Here is a 25,732-nt window from a genome sequence, read left to right as displayed (position 1 = left end):
TCGTACACACCGATCGCGACTGGACGTATACTTGTGCAGGCATCCATACACATTCGCGGAAATGGTCTCATCACAGGAACTCGAGACGGCCATCCGGCAAAAGGTGCAAAACGTATCCACTCTCGTTGTCTCGGACGTCTCCGGTGGCTGCGGACAAGCCTACGATGTGGTCATCGTTTCCGACGCCTTTTCAGGACTTACTACGCTGAAAAGGCATCGAATGGTGAACGAACTTCTCAAGGACGAGATCGCACAACTTCATGCCTTTTCTCAAAAAACATACACCGTCTCCCAGTACGAACAAATGTCTTCCTCCTCCGCCAGCAACGATTCTGCACCTGCTCCTTCTGCAACTAAACCCACCAGCGCAGATCTACAAGCACCTGCACCAATCAACTCCACCGGCAGTCGACCGTCTCACAACCGAACCGCTTCCGGCGTCTCCATCCCGGAACTTACCCTCACCACGGATGACGAAACCCTCTCCGGTCTGTCCGCCAGGAACGCCGGAAAACCTCTCGGACCAGGCGCTCAACCCGGTGGATCAACACAGTTCCCCGGAACAGCCGTACCACCACCTCTCAGTCCAAGCATCTCGAGATTGCACGAGAACCGCATCCGCTCCATCGAGTTCTGGACCGGTCTACGGAGCTATCTGGAAATCCAGTTTTCAGGTCACAACGCCGATGCAGGCGCTGCCAGCCCAGGTCCTTCGGGTAGAAGTCCCGGTGATGCGGAGATCGAGAGAATCTTCGAAGATTTCTTCCTCTCCCAAAAGCACCATCTGACCGCTAGCGATGTGGCCAAGGTCAGAGATGCGACCGGGATGTTCGGTATGGCTGGCGTGTAGGCGAGCGTAGAGAGCTCAGACTTGGTTTTTTTGCAATGCACGCATTCTTTCTCACGTGCTGTCTCAGCCTGTGGTTCTCGACGGCCTTGATATGAAACACGGGCAGCTCGTGCGTCTTCGTCAAAGTGTCCGGAACTGATGTTGCGCCATCCGCGATTACGACCGTGATTATTGATACTGATACAAAAGGAAATCCTGAAACGATGATCTCCTGGAGGACACATTTCCGAACGATCTCTTCTCCTCTCCCTTTCCTCTCCCCGTGCGCGTCGACTCACATGTCGTCGAACCAGCTATAGACCGCGCGCTTGTACTCGTGATGCATGATAGCCCATTTCATGGACCTGTGATCTGCTTTCAAGAATGGATGTTTCGGATGATCCAGCTTGAAGGTTGCCGACGGCGCGATTGGCGCTGCTTTTGGCTTCTCATTTGCTGTGGTGTCGTTCTCCTGTTTGGGTGCGTGAGGTCGTTGACGCGTGATCTTGGGTGCTGTAGCAACGAACAGTGCCAGGTCCGGGTCTGCGAGTGAATCCGCGTGAACAGCGGATTGAGGATCCGCAAGGCAGCCGATACATCCGATGATTTGTGTGAGCGGCGACGGATCTTTCGGCATGGCCGAGGAAGCGGTCGCCTTAGCTGCCGACGTGCTCGTCATCTCGCTGTGTGAATCGTTGCATCGAGGATCCAAAAAGTCGAAACAGGCCAATCGATATTCTTTGACCACCAGTGAATGCTTGGACGCTTTGCAGTGAGGGCAAAGTCCGGTCTTGACGAAATCTGTATTGCTGTTGCTCGTCAGTAGCCTGTACCGATACAGACCACGCATCGCGGCAATCCATTGCAGCACCACCTTCGACACGACGAGTTTGCGTTTCGCTCGCGTCAAGGCAACGTACAGATGATTCAGCTCGTCCTGATGCCAGTAGCTCGCGACCTCGACCCTCTGCGATTTGTCAGCTCCAAATACGGGCCTAAAATCGTCCTCGACGCAAACACAGTCCCACTCGAGACCCTTTGCTTGGTGCACTGTTGTCAGAATCACCGTGGCAGCCTCCTCGGTGTCTGCAAAACGCGTTTCGAGCTGGTCGACCTGCTCGAGAAAGTCGGAACTCGCCAACAGGCCGCCGAGGGCTACGGCCAGACTCAGCTTGCTCTCGCCCGAGCCTTCTGCTTCGACACGCTGCACCAGATCTTTCCAGCTGGCAAAGTCGCGCAGCAGCGAGTTCCGCGACATGGATCTCGAGTCATTGTGATAGAGGATGTGGGCGTCGCGTAGCAGCGTTACGATCGCATCCGGTTGCAGGGCCTGACTCGTTTTGAGAAAGATCTTGTGAGGCTGCGGAAGCGAAGCCGACAAAGCCAGAGCCGTAAGACAGAGCTTTCTGTTGGACCGAAAGATGCGTGTGTGGCGGATCAGCTCGTCGCTTCGGCCGATCCTTCCAACAGAGCCCACTTGCAGGGCCACAGCCTGTCGGCCCTCTCCCATCTGGTCCGGAAGCACGTCGGCTAATGCGGCTGCAACGTCATTCGTCGATGTAACTAGTTGGGTCGGCTGAGCCTCGTCTCCTGCTCCGTTTCGATCGCCGTCTTGCTGCTGAGTCGGGTCTGTGGGCTCTGTTGAAGGCGTCGATGGCTCCAGCTGGCGGCGAAACACGCTGGCATCGGCGAAGACGCGGTCAGCCATGCCCAGCGCGCCGGTGAGGACCGGCTTTGGTGCTGCCCTTTCCCACGGAGCAGGCTTACGAAGACCGAGCATCTCGGTGGCGATGTTGGCCACGGCATCTCCGAAGCGGAAACTCTTGGTAAGCTGAAAGTGGGCAGCCGATGGATAGAGGCGCTCGTCGAAAGCCTTGGCAGTGCCGCCGCGAAACCCGTAAATTTTCTGAAAAACGTCGCCGACGATGAGGATGCCGCAGTGCTTCTTGGCACGGAGCAGGATCGAGACCTGCGCCGCCGACAAGTCCTGAGCTTCGTCGAGCAAGAGCACGTCGAAAGCCTTGAAGAAGTTCTCTGAATGGTGGGGCGCTTGCAGCTGGAGCAGCTTGACGTATGCGTCGTGCGGGCACTTGACCGACTTACCGCTGCGGTCAGGAGAGCCTTGACGGATCGAGTCCCACAGCTCCTGTGCGCATCTCGCAACGGCTCGAATCTTGAGATCGGTGTCGGTGGCGACTTTGTTGGGTACGTGACGATCCGGAATGATGATGGCATCGTCCGAATAGAAGAAGCGCTGGAGGGTGGCGAGCACGTAGGTAGCGACAGCGGTGGGTGTCAGGCGATGATCACGCCCACCCTGTGTCGTCATGGCTTGAGCACGCAACAGCTGACCCTCGGGAAGCGATTCGCCGAGCAGCCGCACCACGTCGCGTGCTCGGAGGTCGCCGATGTCCTGACCAGCCGTGCGCACGACCTGACAGAGCGCGACCGAGTGCATCGTGCGGCATTGGACGTGCTCTGGAAAGCGACGACGCGCTTCCTCGGCGGCAGCCTTGTTGAAGGCGATGTACAGGAATCGCCTATGCGGCCGTCGCTCGGCATATGCGAGCAGCGACCTGGTTTTACCCGTGCCTGCGAATGCTTGTACTTTGACGAGTTCGCCAGGGCGCACGTCTCGTCGCACGAATCGATCCTGTTCGTGTGTGAGCTGAAACGTGAGGTTGGTGCCGGGTGCGGGTGAGATACGATCCGGCTGGAAGAAGTTGGTGACGGCGGTGCGGCAATCGTAGTCCAGGACGCGGACGGATTGAAGCGAGGGCAGATTCTGGGAGAAGGCACGGGACACACGGACAACAGCGAGGTAAAGACGGACGCTGCAGAGAACCTCTGTTGCGACGACGTGATCGACGGCAGCGAAGAGGTGGTCTGCTGCGACACGTCCGACGACAAAGTCGCGACACCACTTGCGAATCACCGGGAAGCATGTGTGCTCGTGCCAGAGCCTCGTGAGACATGGGACCAGGTCGAGTAGGTCGAGGGGAGCAGTCTTGAGCTGCAGTATGCCGATCAGGTCTACGTACGCTTGCACGAAGTCCTGCTCGATCTGTGCTTGGTTCGCCGCTGCTGCGGTGCCGACCTGGACGCCGCTGGTGCTGCCATTGGCGGCAGGCTGTCGGGCTGCGATCGTGGCGTCGCTCTGGTGCACATCTTGTCTCTCTTCGTCAGGATTGCTGTCATGGTCGGACCCGTCGAACAGAGACTCCTCCTCGAGGGCGATGATCTCGTCGTAGAGACGCTGATGATGTAAGAAGGACGCCAAAAGCTTTCGCCAAGGACAGAAGGTTTTCGCGTGGATGAGCGGTCGGATGCGCTTGTCGGCTCGGAGGAGGCTCTGGATGTCGCGGAAGGAGAGTAGATGGAGGACCATGAAGACGACCTCGCGAGGCAGCCATTCGAGCACCGTACGGCGAGTTGGACCACTTAGATCTGCATGCTGGTACGACTTTGTTCTGCGCCATGAGGTTTGCGAGAGTTTGGGCTGGAGACGTGCGGCGACAGTGTCGTCGTTGGAGGAGGCAACCTTCTTCTTGAGGGGCTTGTTTGCGTGAGGCAGTGCGTTGGTTACTTTGGACGTCGAAGCGACAGCTCTAGCTGTGCTGGTCGAAGCTTGAGGCTGCGCGAAAGAAGATGAAGCACGCCGTTTTGCGGGGATGTTCGACGAGACCATGCTTGTGGTCTTTGGCGGATCTGCGACGGTCTGCTTGTGGTCCATGACGTTGTGACGCTGTGCGTGTAGCAAAGGGTTGAGCTGAGTGATCGGCTGCATGATGGCACAGTGGTAGCTAGGCGCATTCACACGAGGGTTTAGGGGTAGCGCTCGAGCCTACGAATGTGAGCGGCAGGCGTTAATGAATGGTCGATGAGCGGACGCCCGAACTGCGAAAGAAGAAAGGCTTACGAGGATGCTGCATATCCGCCGTGTGTGAGCCTACTGGATGTGCTCAGTTGCAGCATATAGCCGACATTCGCATGGCAATTCGGCGATGTCAATCTCGCTGCGGGAGGGTGCTTCGAGTCGGCGGATCTGGTAATCGGGGAGCGCGTGTCGTCCGCTGTCTTCAGCAGCAGCTGTGTTGAGGTGTTCAATTGGTAGAGGAGGGGAGCTGTGATGTGATATCGTGTTGAGAGAGGAGGAGGATGCCGGCTATCAGGGCAGTGACGTTGGCTGAGTAAAATTTTTGGGTTTCTCAACCACGAGAGCCGATGGAGGCACTGATGCGGTTCTGGACTGTGTCTTCTGGCTTGCTTGCCGCTGCAGTCTCTGTCTACTTTGCGGGTTTCTGCAGGCGCAGAATGGACGCTGTGAGGGGCGCAAGAGGTGCAAGCAACGATGCTACGAGGCCATGCATTGCATTGGCCATGAAGATGAGCGATCTGGGTCGATGGCCAAAAACGTGATTATCGAGCCATCGGGCGATGCACCCTTCCTGCCAAGTGTTGGTTGCACAGCGCGGCGCGGTCGATTTCCTCGACGAGAAAAAAGAGCGCGAATCTACTCAACGCGATCCCATCACGCGAGTCAGTCAGTCATTCGGTCATTGCGCCCCGGCTCTCGCTACGGCGGCGTCACGCAGGCTCGGCGTCTCTGCTTGTTGTGCATGACTTGCTGTACTGCTCCGAGACGCTGTACTGCATTCGAGCAATTTGAGGCAAAGACAGAGTGTCAGTGACATGACTTGAAGCGGGCCTCTCTTGCGTCAGCACACCGTGACTTCTGTGTTGGCTCCGCCTCGTTGCTGCTTCCGCCCCGCCTGCGAACGACGAACGCCGCTGCATCGCGAGCTACGTCTGATCGCTCGTCGTCGAGCTCTCCGTCGACTTTGCTCGGAATAGCAGTGCTTCCGTGGCGACCGTTTCTCCGTGGTTGATGCAGGCGGTCCCGATATCATAGCTACCAACCCAGCGTCCAGCAGCTGGTCAAAAAGATCCGAGGACGCACGTGATGTTGGACCCGCGTCGCGTGCGGCTACAATGTGGAGTTTTTTTTGCTGTGGCTTCTTCTTGCTGCACTTCTGTTATTTTGGATGCAAATTTCCGGCGCTGTCTCGGAGGCGGGATTTTCGGTGCCTGTTTTTCTTGGACGAGCTTCTTCCGATTTTCATTTTTGACATTTGTCCGTTCATCTCGACGCCGGCGAATTGTCCATGCAGACGACGAGCCCATGAATGGCGCCTGTGATCATCGCTTGTCAACGTCTCAGAGGCTTGACTGGACAGACGTTGAGCTATGAATGGATATATGCCTCCAATACAAGGACAGAAGGCTGCCAGGGCACGAGAGAAGAAGCTCGAGGGACACGAGAGGATGGGCTGGTCAGGAGCACGAAAAGCATATAGCATTACTTCACACTCACTTCTCGAAGCGGCCGCAACTGCAGCGTGTCACAATGGCGGGCAGAGGCGAATTCACGCGCATGGCCATTGTTGAGAGGACGTAGACGGACCAGCCAGACGCGATACCTAAAGGGACCTTGTTGGTCGTGATGCCTCGCGAGTCGGGCCAACCGTACGCTGACTGTAATTGCTTGTCAAAATGCAACTACTGGAAGAATATCGCTCCCGTGGTGTTTGTATTCTCGCTAGACACAAGAGGCGCAACATCGATGTGGTCGAAATCGAAACGAGCTTGTATTTCGCGACGCGGACGGCAAAAGGATGCTTCAGCACGGGTCTACATTGCCTTGAATGTGTAGCCTCAAGCCGTGCAACGTCACGAACTCGATACGAATCGCGAAGCACCGAGGCTCATGGTTGTGTTTCAAGCTGGGTCACAGCCGTCGCGGTCCAATCGCCGGTCTGAGCTACGTGACGAGCAGTGGCGGCACGCATGTCGTCCTGCTCGCGAACTGAGGATGGAAGCAGCAAGGTCACGGTGAGCGGAAGATTGCAATGACGCACTTAGCAGGATCTGGCAAAGGAGAGCGCCGGTCTAGGATAGACATCCAGCGCTCTGGACGAGCGAAAGCGGAAGCAAATTGATTGTAGAATCGACCAACAAAGCATACAGTATCCGACCGACCTAAATTCGCGGTTCCACAACAGGCTTGCTTGGTGAGCGTGTCTCAGAACTTGCTCCGACCGGCGCCTCCTTTTTACGCTCGACTCGCCTTGGCTTCCTCTCACACATACTCACACACGCTTTCAAGATTCATCCTTCTCCTCCTTCATCATCATCTTCACCTCTCATCTACTCGCCCGCTCCTACTCACCTCACACTCCTCTTCTCACCTTTCCCTCAGATCCTTCGAACGCGCCAAACTTTGACTGAGCGTCGTCGTCGTAAACGTGCGCTCTCTTCTTCGGCATCGCACATAGCAGCATCATACCACGCAGCTTCCCTCGAAAGGCGTAAGCGTCTATCAACAGTACTCGACTCAATCAGCACCAACATCCAACGATAGTGGCTACCGACAGTCTACTACTCGATACCAACTTTCAGTATAAACTACCCTGCACCAACAGCTGATACCTGACGGACAGCATCGGACAAGATATTGCAATCGCGAAGCATACTCTGGACAGCACAAGAAGCCAGCATCTATCTCCCGCTTTCCCTTTTGAAACGCCTTGCAAGGTACGTTCTGAACCGCGACATCGCCCCCGACGGTCTTCTCTCTGTTTCTCGTTCTCTGGCAGTGCACTGCTACCAGTTCGTCTGCCCATGTCTTGGTTGCATCTCTCCCTGAGTCGCCGTGGCCACCCAGTATCTAGCTCAGGTAGACAGCTCTGTGTCTCTCCTTGGCGCTCATCCATGTCCGCTTCCTGGCTGGCTGTAGCGCTGCTTGCCGCGATCATCATCATCGGATGACCCGCCATGGCGTTGGAGCCAAGCATGTTGACCCGGCTTTCGGATCTAACATGGTCACGCCAAGCTCGCCTTCGAGGTTCTGGCGGTTGGAAGTTGAATTTGGAGACTGCCGGCTCGCGTGCTAGGGTTTTCCAATTTCCATTTTCCAACGCAGGGCATCGACGGCTCGATGCTCGCGGCTCAAGCCTCGAAAAACGAGGCTGCGACACGCAGAGTAGTCAGCATCGCGAACACACGAAAGCGCGTTCGAAAAACGCAGTTGCAGCCCAGTCAGAAATTGCCGGGCGCCTCCTCAGGTGTCCGAGCTGCCAATTTCGCATTTCGCCCATTTTGAATTGACCGCGAACGCCAGTCGCCAGTCACGATGGACCGTTTTGAATTGGCAGCTCGTCGTGCCTCAAAATCGAGACTACTGTCTGCTGCCGCGTTGAATTCAAACCCGTGCTCTGCCTGTTTGCTGCCCTTTTTTTCTTCTTACCCTCCCGCTCGGCGTTGCAACGCTCAGACGAGCCAAGTCAAGCTTGGCTCTCCATCTCCACTCGTCCTTCCTCCTTCGCTACTCCTTCCTTCATCCTTTCCCTTGTCCACCTTACATTGTCTCATCTTCACCTTCTTCCTCTCCACGCTCTCTCCTCTCGATCCTCTTTGGCAGCATTGCCATCTGCGCTGGCTCTGGCATCATCTTCATCGTTCGCTGCACATCTCCTTGTCTCGTCTCGGTCGCGTCTCCACGGCATCCTCCACCAGCATCTCGTCCCGGCCTGCTCCTGCATCACGTCGCGCTGTCTCGAAAGCCTCAGCATCATTTCCTTCATGACCTCGAGCTAACCCGCATCGCTACCTCTGCATCACTTCCTCGTCGCCATCGACGCGACGCCTCCCTGTCTTCGCGTTCGTGTCTGACGCGATCGGCAGCTCGTTCAACTTTCTTCGAAGCTGAGCTACGCATAGATACACCATGTCTCAGAACATTGTAAGTGCACTAGTCTTAGTCTCATATCGGCTAAGCTGTCTACGAGTCTTTCTGACCTTCGTCGCGATCCTGCTTTATCGTTCCCACCACAGGCATCCCGTCGCATCCCATTGCGGACACGCAGCACTGCCTCTGCTGGCGGAGCCCAGGCCAAGGAGAATGCTGGCGTCACTGGTGTCCCATCGAGGGGTGCTCGCTACGGCCTCGATGGTGGTGCTGCCGATGCCGGTCCATCAAAGCCAGCCTCCACGGTGACTGCGGCCACAAAGGCGTCGGCTGCTTCGGCTGCCTCTGGCGTTCTCGGAACTCGGAAGCGAGCTGCGCTCGGCGATCTCACAAACGCCAACCGCACCCGATCCACCATGGCCGGCAACGACGACAAGGGCAAAGCTGCTCTCAAGGACGCCATCAAACCTCGTGCCACCACCTCGGCTTCGACATCGTCGCGATCAGCCGTCGCTGCTACCACCACCACCGCCGCCGCCGTCAACGGCACTGGCGCTGCTCGTCGCATCGTTCGTACCCGACCCACCACCACCACCACCACTGCCGGCCCCGATGCTGCTGCAGACCGCCCCTTCCGTGCCTCTAGACGTGTCGCCGGCACCACTACCTCCACCACATCCGGCATCCCATCAGCAACGTCCAGATCGACTTCCACCGCCACCGCCACCACTGGCGCTTCCGCTGTCGCCGCCGCCCGTAAGGGCTCGATGGTTCGCACCAGCTCGGCCAGCTCGCAGACCGGTCTTCGTCGTGATGTTTCCAACACCTCCGTCGCCACCACCGCTTCTGCCGCTCCGACTACCCATGCATCGCGGTCATCAAAGACCCAGCTCAATGAGGTTCGCGATACGGACGATAAGATGGAGGCGCCCCAAGCCAAGCGTCTCAAGACCGAGCAGGCCGACAAGCCTGCCAAGGACGAAGGATGGGAGGACCTTGACGCCGAAGATGCCGAAGACCCGCTCATGGTCGCCGAGTATGTCAACGACATCTTCGAGTATATGAAGGAGCTCGAGATCATCAACATGCCCAACGGAGACTACATGGCCAACCAGAAGGAGATCAACTGGGACGTGCGCGCCATCCTCGTCGATTGGCTCGTCGATGTCCACGCCAAATTCCGCCTGCTTCCCGAGACGCTCTACCTCGCCGTCAACATCATCGACCGCTTCCTGTCTCGACGCACCATCTCGCTCTCCAAGCTTCAGCTCGTCGGCGTCACCGCCATGTTCATCGCCTCCAAGTACGAAGAGGTCATGTGCCCTTCGATCCAGAACTTCTACTACCTTGCCGATGGCGGTTACACCGACGTCGAGATCCTCAAGGCAGAACGCTACGTGCTCAAGGTGCTCGACTTTAGCATGTCGTACGCCAACCCCATGAACTTCCTTCGTCGCATCAGCAAGGCCGACAACTACGACATCCAGACGCGTACGGTCGCCAAGTATTTTATGGAGATCTCGTTGCTCGACTACCGTCTCATGGAGCACCCTCCATCGCTCGTCGCCGCCGCCTCCGTCTGGCTTGCCCGCGAGGTGCTCGAGCGCGGTGAGTGGACGCCCACGCTGGTGCACTACTCTACCTACTCGGAGCAGGAGCTGCTGGGTACCGCCGAGATCATGCTCGACTACTGCCTGCGACCCATCACGCACCAATTCTTCCACAAGAAGTACGCGCACAAGAAGTTCATGCGTGCTTCGACCTACGTGATCGACTGGGCGCACAAGGGTTTCCCCGAAGGCGTGGTGGGTGTCGACGAGGAGCAGGACCTCAACGTGCTCCGCATCGACCTATACGAGCGCAAGGAGATCGAGCGACCCGAGCAGTCGCCCATTTCTTCGTCGCGCGCCAACACGCCTGCCAGCATGCACGGCCAGGCTCACTTTGATGCCGAGCCGAGTCAAAACGTCGACGAGGACGAGACCTACTCGTACGCCCACGACGACGAGGATGAGGGGGTGGACGAAGGAGCAGAAGAGTTGGATGACGATGTGCAGATCCTCGACGATGTCAAGGGCGGTCAACGTCAAGATACCCGACAGGTGCTGGGCGACGTCACCAATGCGTACGAGGCGACCGAGACGTTTTGATTTATAGCGACCCGTTCAGTCGTGCTCCTGGATCTATCTCCCTCACTCACAGCATGAACGCTATCCATTTCTACCGTTTCTTCCTCTTTGCATCTCCTATACATTCGCTCGTTTTTACCGACCTAGTTTCCCCTTTGAATATCGAGTCCGCGCCATTTACATCATGTACCGAAAGTGTTACAGAATCAAGTTTGCACGTATATCAGATGCGAGTGTGCTGTGTGAGATGGGTTTGGGATTGGCAGGTGAGTGGATTAGGTACATGCGTTGGGTGTTTCGATCGGACGAGGGAGGTTGTTGAAGAGCGTGTGTTTGAGCTGGTTGGATAGCAGACCGTGGTTCATCTCGCTAGCCAACTTGGAAGCGTCGTTGCTAGCTCTTGAGAGAGTGGATGTGGCTGCACGTTTCTGCAGTTCCTGTACGAGTTGTTCTGCGTCCTGTCCGGCCGTCGCGCTCGTTGCTGCCTCGTTCTGCTTTCCCTTGCCTCCCTCCTCTGCCTCCTTCCCACCCGTTCCCGCTGCCGACGGGGGCCCAGCGGGGGCAAACGGCACACTGCCACTGCTCGCCCTCGCCACCACCCCTGCCTGACTCTGACCGAGCTTCTCGCCCAACTCCCTCACCTGCCCCGTCATGTACCCGCGCCCACTGACTAGTGGACTCTGACTCAATGTGTTCTGCCAGTACTTGTTCCACAGGAGCTCCAACAGTTTGCCATCGAGACTGCTCTTGAAGTGCTCCACTTCGAGAGGATAGTATTGGCTGGCGTGGACGCCAAAGTCCTCGATCTTGGATTGTGGGATCGACTGGTACTCTCCAGCACCACCGCCTGATTCGGTACTAGCCGTAGGAGGCGGGGTGTAGCCTTCCGGGAAGGTTCGGAAGGCACCGATGTCTACTTTTCCGGAAGAGATGGTGCGGTTGGGATCGATGACAATGGCGACAAAGGGATCTTGAAACTGTTGGTTCGTTCGTTGCGTGTTGACATCGATACCGCTCAACCAACACCCGTACCCGGGATGACTGTGGTACCAGCCTACAACGTTCTCCATCCTTCCGACCTCCTTGGAACCGTCCAGATACTGGACCATGTACTCGTACGCCTCGTTCTGCGCATTCACCCTCGTCTCGGTCCCCTCCACCGGCAAGGCGAACGAATCCATCACGTACAACGTCCGATTCGCAACATCGATCTTCCCCTGCATCAGCCCCATGATCTCGTAGATCCCACCGGAACGTGCGTGCATGACCATCTTGATGAGCGCCACGGCGCTGATGCGCACCTTTTGGAAGAAGTGCGGGTCGCTCTTCCAGGGCTGGGATCGGAGGATGGAGCGTTGCTCTTCCGAGTCGTAGGCGAAGATCGAGTCGAGCGTCGAGGAGGATAGCGTTATGATGGAATTGTTGAGCTCAAAGTTGGCGCGTGCCATGGAGGCTGATGAGGAGGATGGGGCGGCCATGGTGGCGGTGCAAATGCTCCTCCGGAGGAGGCGTCGGGATCTACCGCAAGCAAGTCTCTTTGTGTTTGGTTCGGAGGCCACCTCGATGTGAGTTTGCGGTAGCTGCAGCGAATGATGACTGCTGGATAGGTGATGAGCTGTCGCTTGTATGTTGTTGATGTCGAGATGGAGGTCTAGAAGCACAGCGGGATCGACGGCGATGCGCATTTGATTCGTGGCTCGAGCGATACCGCGCAGTCGCCTCCACTCGCCGACCTAACATTCTGGCCAATTTCCGACGCCTCGTTCACGGCAGACGACGCTTCACATCTTGTCACCGAACGACTCTGAACTTCTGAGCATTCGACATCGGCGCTTTGATCAGTCATGGTAGCAGGTGACACACGTCCACAGAGCGAAGCAAACAACAATGTGGAAAGGGAATGTATGTCGGGCTCTAAAGAATGTGTGCGTGTGCGTGCTACCTCTCCTCGTGCTCCTCCACCCCGACGCTCACCCACTCCCATTCGACCTCGATCGCCACCAACCCCAAGGGCTGCTTCCTGAAATCTATCTCGTGCTTCTCGAATCTGATCTGCGTCTTCGCACCCACCCTCGCCACACCCGCGCCTCCCGCATCCGGATCCTCGAACGATGGGATGAACCAGCACCATCCTGCCGAAGCAATGTCCGGCAACTTGGCGTGTTTCGATCCTGTTCTACCCACGAGTACTTTGACGCAAACTTCGCGGTCCGCATCTACGATTTGGCCGACGGAGATGCCAGAGGTGGTGGTGTTGGGAAGGTAGGAGGTGGATGAGGGTGGGGTGACTTCTTGGTCGGGTTTGGAGGTGGGGGAGGAGCGGGAAGGTGCTTCAGCGGAGGCATCCGAGAGCGGTGCGAGGTGGCTGGCACCGGAGTCTTCCGAGGGCTGAATCGAAGAATAGTAGCCTGAATCCGAGCTGGATGTCGACGACTGTCGTTCCTTGCTCGGCTCTTGCTGTGGCTCGAAAGTGTACTTCCACAATCTGTCCCCTTTCTTCGCCTTCGATTGTCCGGTCATCGGAGTCTCGATCGCTACGCGGGGCTGGCTCTGCGACATCAAGGCAAAGTAGTCCAACTGCGGCTCATCGTCCTTCCAGTCGAATGCCCGTGCTCGATCCGCTTCGGCCTTGACGCAGATCCCCCAGTTGCCGATCTTGCCCTCGTGCTGCTCGCCAAACTTGTTCCCATCCCAGCACTGCAGGTCCGAAGCCTTGCGACGGAGCGTCTTGAGGTACTGCTTTTGCTGCTCCTCTTCAGCGTTGAGGTCCCCGGCGAGGCCCGAAGGGTCGTGCTGTCCGAACGCTCTTGCTCGACGTCGCGCGTGCCTCTCCCACGACTCCAGGCGGTCCACGAGCGAGTCTTCGTACCGAACGAGCTGTACGCTCAGCGCGTCAGAGTGCGGCACAAGACGTTCGAGCCAGCCTTGCGCGCCGGACGAAGAGGTCGCATCGCGACGCTCGACCGAAATTTTCGTGATGCGGATGAGACGTCTCGGCTGTTGGACGGTGGATATCATCGGGAGACGTGCGTCCCGTCCAGAGAGCATCCGTGTCCAGTAGCCCACCCACCTGCGCTGACTTGGGATCGAAACGCCCATCTTGGGCTGCTTGGTACTGCCGTGGTCCTCGGTGTTCTGGTTGACGGCGAGCGAGCTTGCATCGTCGAAATCGTGACTGTGAACGCCGCGAGCGTTACTGTAGTTGTCTACGATCGAAGTGCCCAAGTCAGTGCTCTCTCGAACCTGGCTGTTGGCCAGACTGTCGTCGAAATGCTGCGACATGCTTGTGCTGGCTCTGCTGTGCGTAGCAAAGCGCGAATGGTAGTTCGCACTCAAGTCGTTGCCGCTCGACGACATGTGCAGAGCATCGCAGCTTCGTCCCGCCGGTCCGGCACCCAGCGCACGCAGCGACACGGTGGATACCGCAGCAGAGTTCATCGCTCCGGTAGAATGCGCTGACGGACGAAGACCCGCAGCCTGGGATCGAGACCGCGAACGTCTCGAGCCCTTCTTTGTAGACGGGGGCTTCATACGACGTTCCGTGTGCAGGTCAAAGATGGTCTGGAGTCGCTGAGAGATTTGCTCGACCTCTGCTTCCGGGTTTTGGTCGTCGTTGCGAATGATGCTCTGCTCCGGGGCCAGCGAAGGCCTGCGACGAAGAGAGCCGGCAGCAGCGGGCGCAGTGTATGCCGTGTCGGATGAGCACGGGTCGGCCCATGCTGCTGATCGAGGAATCTGAAGTGTCATGCTGCTTCGTGCCTGAGGCGGTGGCATGAGTGTTGCTGCTTGCGGCTGAGCTGCATTCTGCCCGTCGACTGTCATTTGCCGTCCGTCGGCCGAGGCGATGGTGGGCAGAGGAGGCGGTGAAACAGTCTGCTGTGGCGGACGCTGCATCTTGCTGTAGTTCTTGATGCTGGTCGGCGCAGTGGGGAGGTAGGGCAGGGATACGAGATAGCAGCAAGTCATGGTTCCCGACCTTCCCTTGCCCGCTTTGCAGTGAATGACAGCGGTTGCGTCCGGATCGGATTCAAGGTACTCGGTGATGTCGGCCACAAAGAGAGGGATGAGGCTTAGCGGCGGAACATGGTGGTCCGGGAACGGAAAGCGGGAGACACGTCCGTAGAATTCGTCAGCGTCGTAAGAGTTCTCTATGACGGGACAAAAGTTGTACACGCGATAGAGATCATCGTGGCGCTTGTCGAGGAAGCGACGCACGTCGGAGCGCTTGTTGCGGTAGAGCGATGCAACGCCCGAGGCTGGGAAGCCCATGATGATGAGGTGGTCGGTGACATAGGTGAGGTCCAGATCGAGGTCGAGAGTGGGATCCTTGAAGCGGGCCTTTTGGCCGCTCACGATGCGACGTGCGATGGACGTCATTGTGTTCGATGTTGATGCAAGTAATGGGAATGGTATCTGGTAGCGGTGCGGTGCTGTGGCTGAGAGTCGAAGATCGTTGTATGTGGTGCGAGCCAGGGTATGGGTATGAACGGAGGACGATGCTTGCAAACTCGCTACTTTGACTGCACAGCCCAGGTAGGTTGGAGCTGAGAAGATCTACGAAGATAGAGTGCGTGTGTTCATGACCGTGTCACTGATAACAGAGGCGACGATGCAGAAGCCGTGGAGGTAAGAGTGCGTTGCTGTGACATGCGGTGCAAAGCGAAGGTCGTCGCTGTTACCCAAGGCCAAATGGATGGAGCTGTTAGGCGGAGAGCCTTTATAGAGGGCCGATGGTGGTAGTGAGCATGTGCGTGTGGTGGACCGGTGGGACGAAGGCAATAGGTTGAGGATGAGAATGGGATTGAGGATGAGAAAAAGAGGCAGAGGTTCAAGTCGAGGGCGGAGTGTAAAAAGCACGGCAGAGTATGACAATTGCGGCGGCGCGTCTGGACGGCGTGGGCATCTGCCAAGAACTTTAGGTCGTGCCAAGCGAGGTCAACGCTTCAAAGCCACGCTGAGGCCGCCCCTTGGCTCGTTCGAACCGCAGGCGTGCTGTCGAACTGGCACTCGCACCTGCTTGCGTTCGTCGCTCGGTGGTCTGCGAAGCTCGCGATCAGACCCGAAAGCGGTGACAGTTGCCGACGTTGTGTAGTGAAGCTAGTCGAGGCTCGAGAAGGAAAAGAGCGAGATCGACGGATCTGGGCGGGTGGTTGGGCAAGTATCGTTGGCTGTTGATCGAGGTTTGACTGATCGTCTTGAAACGCACCCAAGTTCACACATTCCAATCAGCTGTGACAATGCCACCGATTCGTCTGACCCGAAGGCAGCTGTCTCTCGGACGCTGATTGCGTTGATATCACACTGAGAATGGGTGGGAGGAGACAGCGTGTCCATCACATTCAAGTGCACACCGGTTACCGGCACAGAATGCACGTCGAAAGTGACCAAAGCCTGCACACAAATGCACCACAACACCACGACCTTGAGGCGATGTTACGCCACTGTGCGACAAAAGTCGACATCAGAGGCTCCCAAGGAGATCTTCCCAAGGACAAGAAACGAGGCTGGGTCAGGCACAAGCCTCTCTTGAGGTTGACGCATCAAAAGGAGATCCTCGTGCCACCTCTAGATCTGCGTCTCAGGAGCGGGCTGAAGCCGACCAGAAACCCACGGCAGGAAGCGTGGCAGTGATTTTAGCCTTGAGAAGACATCTTGGATTGAAGTTGGTGTGACGTATGCGTTGTCCTGCACTATTGCATGGCTTTGCCCTTGGATTTTGGGCCCGGAGCTTGACGCCCGCTAAAATTGACATGCAGCTGCGGCCTAAACACCCTGCGTCATTTTTATCCAAGATTATCGCATCGCATCGTGCTGTGCCATCCCAAGACGACGGCAACACCCGCAGGAATCGACCATCTTAAATGGGCGTCGGCGTCTTTGATCGCCTTTTCGCCGTTTTGGCAATCCGTACAATCGACACCCACTCGCTTTTCGACTACCTCTTTGTAGCAACTGCTTGGAGAAAACAGAATTTCACACACATGTATCGTTGGGCTAGCCAAGAGGAGACTAGAGCGCTCTCAGTCCGTGCGTTGACGTTAGTCTGCCAAAAATAAAAGAGCTAGCACGTCGCCAGGACCGGTGGAAGATCAACGGGGGAGAGATCCGAAGGGTATGCTGCCAAGACGTCCTAGTGTTAGTGTGCATCCCGGATCATATCGAGCCCACCCCAATGAAACCACAACATGCCGGGGACACTTGCGGTCGGAAGTCGCAACGATGCTCTTCATCGACAAGCCCTGCGTGTGGACCGCCAAGCTAAGCTCAAAGACGGCGACGCATGCGCTACCTCAGACCGGCTCGATGGATGAGCAAAGGTGGGGGAGAAGAGAAAAGATAGAGCTCATCTCGCTACCGTGGTTAGGCATGTCTTGGCATCATCAGATCTGATGCTTCTGGCGTCTGCCACGTTGTTGGATGCAGGACTGCGGCGCCAAGCATTCCTCGACTGTCTCTCGCCTCCGTATTCTCGGATCATGTCCACCTCACAACCCCGTACCCTCGGATCTTCCTTTCCCCCCACCTTCAGCATCTGAGACCAACCTCCAACATGCGTTGATGCTGATCTACAACAGCCTTGACTTTGGTCGTCGTTTCCGATGATCAAGGCCCGATTTTGTTTCGATGGGAAGCGAGTGGGAACTCTAACATGGCTGGCAAAAACCCCGCGGTTTTGGTTTTTTTTTGCATGGCTCCTCCGATCCGTGTCGCGCTGCTCGCGTGGCGCGGTGCAGAACTGTCAAGAAGAAGTCGAATGTTTGAAGGTTTCGCATGTCGTATGATTTCACGTTTCATATCATGCGCGTGTGTGTGTGTGTGCGTGGATCTTTGATGTGTTGGTCTCCTTGCTCTTTGCTCCCTTCACACCATCACTCGAATCCTCGCTCTCCCTCTTGCTCTATCCCTGGACGGCCACAATCACGATGGCGTCCACCACCATCCCCGACATCTCACTGCTGTTCGAACAAGCCCGACTGCAGATCCAACTCTTCGTCCTCCAAACCGACCTCTACCTCTTCCAGCTCCTCCCACCTCTTCGTTCCACCACCATCCGTTCCCCGACAAGTCTCATCTTCACCGCACTCATCATCCTCATCATTCAACGGTTCGGCTCGTACTTCAGCGCGTACATCGCCGAACTAGGTGTACCTATCACCATCGCTGCACCTCCTCAAGCTCGGCCGGGGTGGACGGGGGAGGTTCTGACGAAACCGAGCATACGGGATGCTTCGCAGCCGGGAAAGATCGTATGCTACGATCCGGCGACAGGCTATCGAATCGATGAGGTGGATGCGGATACAGCCGAGACCATCGCGGACAAGCTCAGCAAGGCGAGACGCGCGCAGCTCATGTGGAGTCGATCGAGCTTTGCGCTGCGACGAAAAGTTCTTCGCACTATGAAGAACTGGGTGGTGAACGATTCAGAGACTATCGCAAGAGTCGCATCGCGCGACACTGGCAAGACGGCCATCGATGCAGCCTTCGGCGAACTCCTCACCACCCTCTCCAAACTCCAGTGGACCATCGCCAATGGCGAGAAGGTGCTCAGGACGGAAACCCGTCCCAACAACCTTCTATTGATGCACAAGGTCTGCCAGGTCAAACACGAACCCATGGGCGTAGTCGTCGCCTGCGTCAGCTGGAACTATTCGGCGCACAACGTGCTGGGTCCCATCATCAGTTCGCTTTTTGCGGGTAATGCGGTGATCGTCAAAGCGAGCGAAATGGTCGCATGGTCAGCACATTACTTTATCAACAGCGTGAGGGAGTGTTTGAGGCAGAGCGGGGTGGATCCGGAGTTGGTACAGGTGGTGACGTGTTGGCCGGAGACGGCAGAGGTGTTGACGGGAAGTGCGGAGGTGAACCATATTACGTTCATCGGCTCGGAGGAGGTGGGGAGGAAGGTGGCGATGACAGCGACCAAGGAGCTGACGCCCGTGACGTTGGAGTTGGGCGGAAAAGATCCTGCGATCATGCTGAAGGATGCGGATCTAAAGTTCTTCGCAAGTACGTTCATGAGGAGTTGTTTCCAGGGTAGTGGACAGAACTGCATTGGGATCGAGAGGTTTATTGTGGACGAATCGATCGCAGAGAAGTTGGTCGGAATTGTCGAGCCTAGGATTCGTGGGTTGAAGTTGGGCAGTTTCATGGATGATGCTCCCTTCGGTACGTCCTCCAAAGCCAAGGACGGCGAGAGGGTGGACATGGGAGCCATGATCACCGATGCACGCTTCGATCGTCTCGAGCAGCTCATCTCCGACGCCGTTGCTCAAGGCGCCCGTCTACTCGTCGGTGGCAAACGCTACATCCATCCACGCTGGAAGCACGGACACTACTTCACACCCACCCTGCTCACCGACGTCAAACCATCCATGGCCATCGCCCAAGAAGAGCTCTTCGCACCCATCTTCCTCATCCTCCCCTTCGCCACCACCCAACTCGATTCCGCCCTCCACATCGCCAACTCGACGCGCTACGGTCTCGGCTCCTCCGTCTTCGGCAGCAACCTCGACCACTGCACCTACATCGCCGATAGGCTCCACTCCGGTATGGTCAACATCAACGATTTCGGTGTCAGCTACCTCAACCAAGGCCTACCGTTCGGTGGGGTGAAGAAGAGCGGATACGGCAGGTTTGCAGGTCCAGAGGGTCTGCTGAGCTTGACCCAGGCCAAAGCGGTGACTAGGGACAGGGCGTTCAGTTGGATCAGGACAGGCATCCCTCCGAGACTGGATTACCCGATGGAGAGGCCGGCCAAATCGTGGGGCTTCGTCAATGGATTGGTGAGGTTTGCGTACGGAGGGGGAGTGGTGGCGAGGGTGCGAGGTGTGGCCGATCTCATTGTCTATGGCGCGTGAGGTCGAGCAGTCCGCTCGAAATTTGGAATTGCCTCGTCCAGGGTCACTTGTTCTTGTAAAACGCTACAGAATACAGCCGAATCAAGCTGTAGAATCATGCCACGAAGATCCAGTGTGAACACCATAGATTGCATCAATTGATTCGCGCCGCCGCTACGCCTTGGGCGGCCTCTTTTTCACGTCTTCATAGTTGACCGGTTGAATGTACACTTTCGGCTCCACCGCCCCTGCGCCTGCATAGCCTTTGTGCCAGTCGTATCCGACGGCGTACGCCAAGATGCTCGCATCCCTGTTGAATCCGATGGCTGTGATGGGCTGTTTGGCAGGGTTGGTCTTCAACAGCTCTTTTGGCGCGTTGGCGGGGCCCTTTGTCTCCATGGTTTTCAATCTGGTCCTCGATTGCTTGCACCAGAAATTGATGCTTCCGTCCGCACCACCTGTCGCAAACGTTCCGTGGACGTTGAAGGCGATGCAGTTGACAGGGTAGAGGTGCGACTCATTGCGCGGTACTTCTGGGTGGTCGGCGTTGGCACGTCGGTGACACTTGAAGGCGAACTTCTTGACTTTGCCGTCCTTGTCCTGCGGGTCGTGGAAGTATTGTACTCCAACTCGGCCCTCGACTCCGCCGAGAGCGTATCCGTCGCCGTCGGGTAGGACGGCCATGGAGCGAGTCTGGTACTTGAGAGGACTTTGCTGTTCGATGAGGGGTGTGATGGATCCCGTCTCCTCCAATCGGAAGCCAAGCACCATACGCTCGGCCATGGCTACCACCACCACATTCTGCACGTTGTCCATCGCGTAGCACTTTTCGGGCAGCGTCAACGAGTGTACTGCCTGAGGCGATGCCGGATTATCGATCTTCCAGATCTTGAGCTGCTTGTCCCAGCCCGCGGTCAGCAGCACACCACCTGCCACATTGAGCCAGCGAACGCTTCGAATGGTATCGGCGTGCTGCGCTACCACGGTGGGCTGGTTGGTGTTCATGTCAAACATGCGACACACCTTGTCGGCTCCCACGGAGAAGACCTTTGCGCCGTCGGTGCTCCAACACAGATCGAGGATGGGCGCCTCATGCGAGTACTGCTGCCATGGCTGGACGGGTGTAGGCGAAGTCTTATTGATCTGATAGATGCGGACGTTGTTGTCCCAGCTTCCGACAGCGAGGAAATCAGCGGTAGGGGAGAAGGCGAGACAGCTGACTGTGTCTGTAGCGCCGGGTGTCACTTCCTGGTCCTGGTCTCCGCTGGTCTTTGTCGCTGCGGAAGTGTTGATCTGACCCGGTGTCGCTGCAGGACGTGCGCCAAAGGTGCTGGGTGTAGATGCTGACGAGAAGAATGCCATGGTGATGAGAGGTCGCGATACTGCTGTTCTGGATGCCGATCAGATGAACAGTGATTGAACACCACACTCCCGAGTAGTTTCGATGTTGCTCGTCCGGATGTGCGTGTCAGAGGCGAGTGTCTACCGCTACTCGATATCGACTCTCGAGGAGCGCTTGATGCAGTGGCCCGTATACAAGGGCGCAGTCCGTTCCTAAGGTGACTGCTGGAATGCGCGGCCTGCGGAAGTGTCGCGATGACAATCCTGTTCGAAAGAAGACGCGAACGAAGCGGATGTGCTAGGGGGCGGTGTGTTCTCGATGGCGTACGATGTCTCGCTCGACAAGTTTGTCCAAGGCTGCTAGCTGGCCTGCAGAAGCTGCTAGATGTCGGGTGCGATCGTGCTAGTCGATGTGGATGCGATGTGGTGTAGGAGAAGGATGAAGCCAACGTGGATGCTGCGCGGTCAAGCCACGAAGAAATCAAAAATCGATGCACCAAATCCGCGAATTGCTCTTCTGCTGCTGCCACCGCTGCTGAGCCTCTCAGACTGCGCACACACTCTCTTGCTACGCCATCTCTAGACGCGTCACGTGATCATCTTCCGTCCTTGTCTCGACATCCCACTCAGATTCTTGACTACGTCTCTCACAGAGTGCGGACGGCAGTCACAGCGAGGCAAGTTACCAGTTGAGAACATACGATTACGATCATGATCAGAGATGATGAGTTGAGTGAAGAAACTTGATACATCAGACAACGCGAAGCACAAGCAGCAAAGTTCATGCGTACAATTCATTGCTACAGTGTAAAGTCATCTTACACATTCTATCCGAGAACAGCAAAGCGAACGACCCTCTATTCCTTGTCAGTGCCAGTGTAGTGGTTGGCCTGAGCAGCATCGACAGGGTCGAGCACCTCCTCTTCGGCCAACAGACGCTCAGCCTCGAGCGCAGCAATGCATCCGGTTCCGGCACTGGTGATAGCTTGTCTGTACTTCTTGTCGGCAACGTCACCGGCAGCAAAGACACCCTTGACCGAAGTCTGTGCGGTACCCGGTGTGGTGATGATGTAGCCGTCGTTGTCGCAGTCCACCTGTCCCTTGACGAGGGAAGTGGCAGGCAAGTGGCCGATGGCGTAGAAGAGACCGTTGGCGTCCATGTCGCGCTCCTCGTTGGTCTTGCTGTCCTTGACGCGCACCTGCTGCAGCAGCTCGCCGTCACCCTTGGCTTCGGTGGGTACAGTGTTGAAGTGTACCGTCACCTTGGGATGCGCCAACAGACGCTTCGCCATGATCTTGGAGGCACGCAGCTCGTCTCGTCGCACCAGCACGTGCACATGCGAAGCGTACTTGGTGAGGTACATGGCCTCTTCGGCAGCACTGTCACCGCCACCTACGACCACCAGAGGCTTGTTTCGGAAGATGGGTACGGCACCGTCGCAGACGGCACACGCAGAGATACCGCTCTGCCAGTAGGTGTCCTCGCCGGGGAGGTGCATGCGCTTGGCACTGGCGCCCGTGGCGATGATGAGCGTCTCGGTGAGCTCGGGAGCCTGGTCCTCCGCCCACTCGCGCCAAAACTTGAAAGGTCGGGAAGAGAGGTCCACCTTGGCGATGGTCTCGGTGTGGATCTCGGTACCGAATCGCACCGACTGCGCACGGAACTTGTCCATGATCTCGGGACCTCGGATACCCTCGGGGAAGCCTGGGAAGTTTTCGACGTCGGTGGTTGTCGTCAGCTGTCCTCCCGGGGCAAGACCGTTGGCGAGCATACCCTCAAAGAGGACGGGCTCGAGGTTGGCTCGTGCGAGGTAGATGGCCGCCGTGTGACCAGCGGGACCAGAGCCGATGATGACGACCTTGTGGACCTTGGAGCCCGAGGACGAAGATGCGCCGTTCGTTTGTTCGGTCATTGTGTCAGATGAAGAAGATGTAGTGGCGTCGGACGGAGGGTGACGGATCGATACGGCAGAAAGTGCTGCGAGTGGACCTGTGGCTCGGAATGCTCGAGTCGAGGAAGTGGAAGTGTTGCGAGAGTAGGTTGAAAAGCTAGAGCGAGCCTGTTTGATGGCGTGTCTGCTGTTGGTGGCCGTAATCGAGCGGGAGAGGTTGTTGCAAATGAACGAAGCCGAGCGCAACGATGATCGGGCCAAGCTCATATAAGTACTTGGACGAGGAAAGTTGCAAAGAGAGAATGCGAATGGAATGCAGCGATTTGTAGGCGAACGAGTGGTAGTGATAGTTGAGGTGGGGAGACCAAGAAACAGCGAGACGATGTAGAGGCAGAGTCGAAATGGAATGGCGTGCCGTGCGTGGATGTTCCCGGTTGGCCGAAATGGAAGCAAATGGATCTTCTCAGCCTTCGCTGCCTCCCTCTTCTCTTTCCCTCGAGGCGAGGTGAGAATTGCCGGTAACACGAGCCGACAACCGCCACAGATACTCGCCCACGGCAGCAGCGCCACTGTGAGTTCCTGCCGGAGAAAAAGGGTCACACTGACCAAGTGGCGGGCCTTTCAGGCGGAAATTGAGTTTCTGTTTTTTCTTCCTTCGCCACCTCACCCGCCACTTGGCCACAAACGCAGAGCCTATCTCTCACGGGCCTAACTCCGGCTCATACACTGATCGAAACTAACATATCCACAAAAATTGCGACCTGCCCGAAAGCTCGTATTTCCGCACCCGGTCTTGATCGACATCGACGAGCCGAGCGGGATGTGTATTGCGGATCGACACCATCTCAGATCTAGAGGAAGCAGCCACCAAAGATGAGGGTGGCCGTCTCTCGAATGGCCAATGGCAGCAAGCGACATTCAACGGGAAGGGTTCGGACGACGTCCGCGCCCCATCCTCGACGGCAATGACGTCTGGCACTGGACCCTGTCCGTCCATACCGTGTGTCTTGCAGTGCTTCATATATTCTCTCACATGCATATCTCTGCAAAGCGCTGGATGGCATCGTCGACCATCAGGATCACAGATTGACCGCCTTACACAGTCGCGATCGTCGATGGGTATGTTGATGCATTGCTGGACTTCCGTGGTCGACCTGAGGGACCCTTACTTGCCGATCTGCTTGAGCGCCTCCTTGATCGTGTACTCCATCTCCTCCAAGTCGTTGGTAGCAACACGTGTGATCTGGCACTTGAGCGCCTTCTCGATCTGGTCCATGTACGACCAACTCTGCTGGTCGTGCACAAAGTTGATCGAGACACCCTTGCGGCCGAAACGACCCGTTCGTCCGATACGGTGCAGGTAGGTCTCAGCATCCGCCTGACCGGTCTGCGTGAGCGGCATGTCGTAGTTGATCACCAGCGTCACCTGCTGGATGTCGATACCACGCGCAATTACGTTGGTCGAGATGAGCACCTTGCTCTTGCCGTCACGGAACGCGTCGATGGTGCGGTCGCGGTCGGCGGTTTCGAGTCGGCCGTGAAGCGAGTCGACCTTGTGTCCTTCTTGGGTCATCTTTTGTGCGATTCGATCGGCAGTCTCGCGCTTGGCGCAGAAGATGATGCTCTGTCCGATGGTGAGCAGGTTGTACAGCTCGACCAGCACCTCGTATTTGTGGTCCTCGTCCTTGCAGTCCATGTAGAACTGCTTGATGCCTTCCACCGACAGCTCCTCCTGCTTGAGTCGGATCTCGTTGGCTCCCGGTGCGATGCGGACCGCAAAGTCGTACACATTGGTGGGAAAAGTGGCGGAGAAGAGCACCAGCTGACACGTCTTGGGCATGGTATTCTTGACACGGATCGACTGCTCTCCCAACGACTGCTGATCGAGCATGTTGTCGGCCTCGTCGAGCACAAACACCTTGATGGCAGCCGTTTCGATGCCTTTGCTCTTGATCATGTCGAACGTCTTGCCTGGTGTGCCTATGATGAGCTGCGACGTGATCTTTTCGCCACGCTTCACCTCGTCTGGCAAGCAGAGGCACGTGGTGACGTCGGTAAACTTGGACATAGTGCGTGCAACGTCCATGATCTGACGCGCCAGCTCACGCGATGGTGCCAGGGCGATGGCTTGTGGCTTTTTGAGGTCGTAGTCGATCCGTGAGAGCATGGTCAGGATGAAGGCGGCCGTCTTTCCGGTTCCTGATTGTGATTGGCCGATCATGTTCTTGGGTGGATTTTGAAGGAGCAACGGCAACGCCTTTTCTTGAATCTTGGATGGCTTCTGATACTTCATGGCGTAGATGCCCTTGAGCAGGTTCTCGTGCAGGCCGAGCGCCTCGAAGCTCTTGGCCGAATACAAGGGAGAGTTGGGATCCGCCTGCTGATCGGCGAGCGTCACCTGGACCTCGTGAGATGACTCTCGCAAGTTCGACTCGACGGCGTCTTCCTTGGTGGATGCAGATGCGCCCGCGTCCGGTTTCGAGGCAGCACCATCCTTGTTGGACATGAGCCCCGAGATGCCAGATGCAATCTCGTTGACCTTGCTGTCGGCGGCAGCAGGTGCTGCGGATTTGTCTTTGCTGTCACTCATACTGCGTGTCTGTGATGTCCAGCAAGCTGTCCCTGTTGCAAAACTGGTTGAGGGGGACCTTGGCGCAACGAGTCTAGGGAAGCTAGGATGGAAGACTGTGTGGCCCTGCGTGTTCGATGTTGGGGAAGGGCGAAGGTTGTACAACTGCTCGCACACTTTTCTTCGTGTGTTGGTGTGGAGTGAGCTGCCTTCTTCTGCTCGTGCGAAAAGTGCAGAAACGCAGAGGAAGGGCGCAGCGTGATCGACTTTTTTTTCGCCCTCTTGCGCATGACCGACACGAGTTAACATTTATCCACAAAAGCCTGGAAGTGTTGGACTTGACGCGTGTTGGAGCTTGAGCGTCTGCAGCAGCTCAACGCGTTAATCA

The 25,732-nt window shown here is 56.9% G+C and overlaps 9 protein-coding genes across 9 annotated transcripts; 3 read left to right on the top strand and 6 right to left on the bottom strand.

The window, feature by feature from the left end:
- Nucleotides 1-61: 61 nt before the first annotated feature.
- On the top strand, nucleotides 62-850 carry PHSY_000073 (hypothetical protein; the record flags this gene model as incomplete). Its single annotated transcript, XM_012330716.1, has 1 exon — nucleotides 62-850. One exon carries the CDS (start codon nucleotides 62-64, stop codon nucleotides 848-850), a length of 789 nt encoding a protein of 262 aa, XP_012186106.1.
- A 274-nt stretch (nucleotides 851-1,124) lies between these two features.
- PHSY_000072 (DNA helicase I) lies at nucleotides 1,125-4,562 on the bottom strand (the record flags this gene model as incomplete). The annotated part of the gene is made up of 1 exon (XM_012330715.1): nucleotides 1,125-4,562. One exon carries the CDS (start codon nucleotides 4,560-4,562, stop codon nucleotides 1,125-1,127), a length of 3,438 nt encoding a protein of 1,145 aa, XP_012186105.1.
- Nucleotides 4,563-4,778: 216 nt separating this feature from the next.
- PHSY_000071 (hypothetical protein) lies at nucleotides 4,779-6,013 on the bottom strand (the record flags this gene model as incomplete). Its single annotated transcript, XM_012330714.1, has 2 exons — nucleotides 4,779-4,953; nucleotides 5,790-6,013. 2 exons carry the CDS (start codon nucleotides 6,011-6,013, stop codon nucleotides 4,779-4,781), a joined length of 399 nt encoding a protein of 132 aa, XP_012186104.1.
- A 663-nt stretch (nucleotides 6,014-6,676) lies between these two features.
- PHSY_000070 (hypothetical protein) lies at nucleotides 6,677-10,726 on the top strand (the record flags this gene model as incomplete). Its single annotated transcript, XM_012330713.1, has 2 exons — nucleotides 6,677-6,721; nucleotides 8,723-10,726. The coding sequence occupies 2 exons, from the start codon at nucleotides 6,677-6,679 to the stop codon at nucleotides 10,724-10,726; spliced, it is 2,049 nt and encodes a 682-aa protein (XP_012186103.1).
- Nucleotides 10,727-10,980: 254 nt separating this feature from the next.
- PHSY_000069 (hypothetical protein) lies at nucleotides 10,981-12,390 on the bottom strand (the record flags this gene model as incomplete). Its single annotated transcript, XM_012330712.1, has 1 exon — nucleotides 10,981-12,390. One exon carries the CDS (start codon nucleotides 12,388-12,390, stop codon nucleotides 10,981-10,983), a length of 1,410 nt encoding a protein of 469 aa, XP_012186102.1.
- Nucleotides 12,391-12,643: 253 nt separating this feature from the next.
- PHSY_000068 (ptenb protein) lies at nucleotides 12,644-15,082 on the bottom strand (the record flags this gene model as incomplete). Its single annotated transcript, XM_012330711.1, has 1 exon — nucleotides 12,644-15,082. The coding sequence occupies one exon, from the start codon at nucleotides 15,080-15,082 to the stop codon at nucleotides 12,644-12,646; it is 2,439 nt and encodes an 812-aa protein (XP_012186101.1).
- Nucleotides 15,083-17,628: 2,546 nt separating this feature from the next.
- On the top strand, nucleotides 17,629-19,563 carry PHSY_000067 (hypothetical protein; the record flags this gene model as incomplete). The annotated part of the gene is made up of 1 exon (XM_012330710.1): nucleotides 17,629-19,563. The coding sequence occupies one exon, from the start codon at nucleotides 17,629-17,631 to the stop codon at nucleotides 19,561-19,563; it is 1,935 nt and encodes a 644-aa protein (XP_012186100.1).
- A 153-nt stretch (nucleotides 19,564-19,716) lies between these two features.
- On the bottom strand, nucleotides 19,717-20,904 carry PHSY_000066 (hypothetical protein; the record flags this gene model as incomplete). Its single annotated transcript, XM_012330709.1, has 1 exon — nucleotides 19,717-20,904. The coding sequence occupies one exon, from the start codon at nucleotides 20,902-20,904 to the stop codon at nucleotides 19,717-19,719; it is 1,188 nt and encodes a 395-aa protein (XP_012186099.1).
- Nucleotides 20,905-21,740: 836 nt separating this feature from the next.
- PHSY_000065 (hypothetical protein) lies at nucleotides 21,741-25,365 on the bottom strand (the record flags this gene model as incomplete). The annotated part of the gene is made up of 3 exons (XM_012330708.1): nucleotides 21,741-23,354; nucleotides 23,563-23,626; nucleotides 23,945-25,365. The coding sequence occupies 3 exons, from the start codon at nucleotides 25,363-25,365 to the stop codon at nucleotides 21,741-21,743; spliced, it is 3,099 nt and encodes a 1,032-aa protein (XP_012186098.1).
- Between the last annotated feature and the right edge of the window lie 367 nt (nucleotides 25,366-25,732).

This window comes from Pseudozyma hubeiensis, assembly GCF_000403515.1.
Source record: "Pseudozyma hubeiensis SY62 DNA, scaffold: PHS3, whole genome shotgun sequence".
Taxonomy (NCBI): domain Eukaryota; kingdom Fungi; phylum Basidiomycota; class Ustilaginomycetes; order Ustilaginales; family Ustilaginaceae; genus Pseudozyma; species Pseudozyma hubeiensis.
Note: the sequence above shows the minus strand (reverse complement) of the source record. Positions and strands in the feature narration are given on the sequence as shown.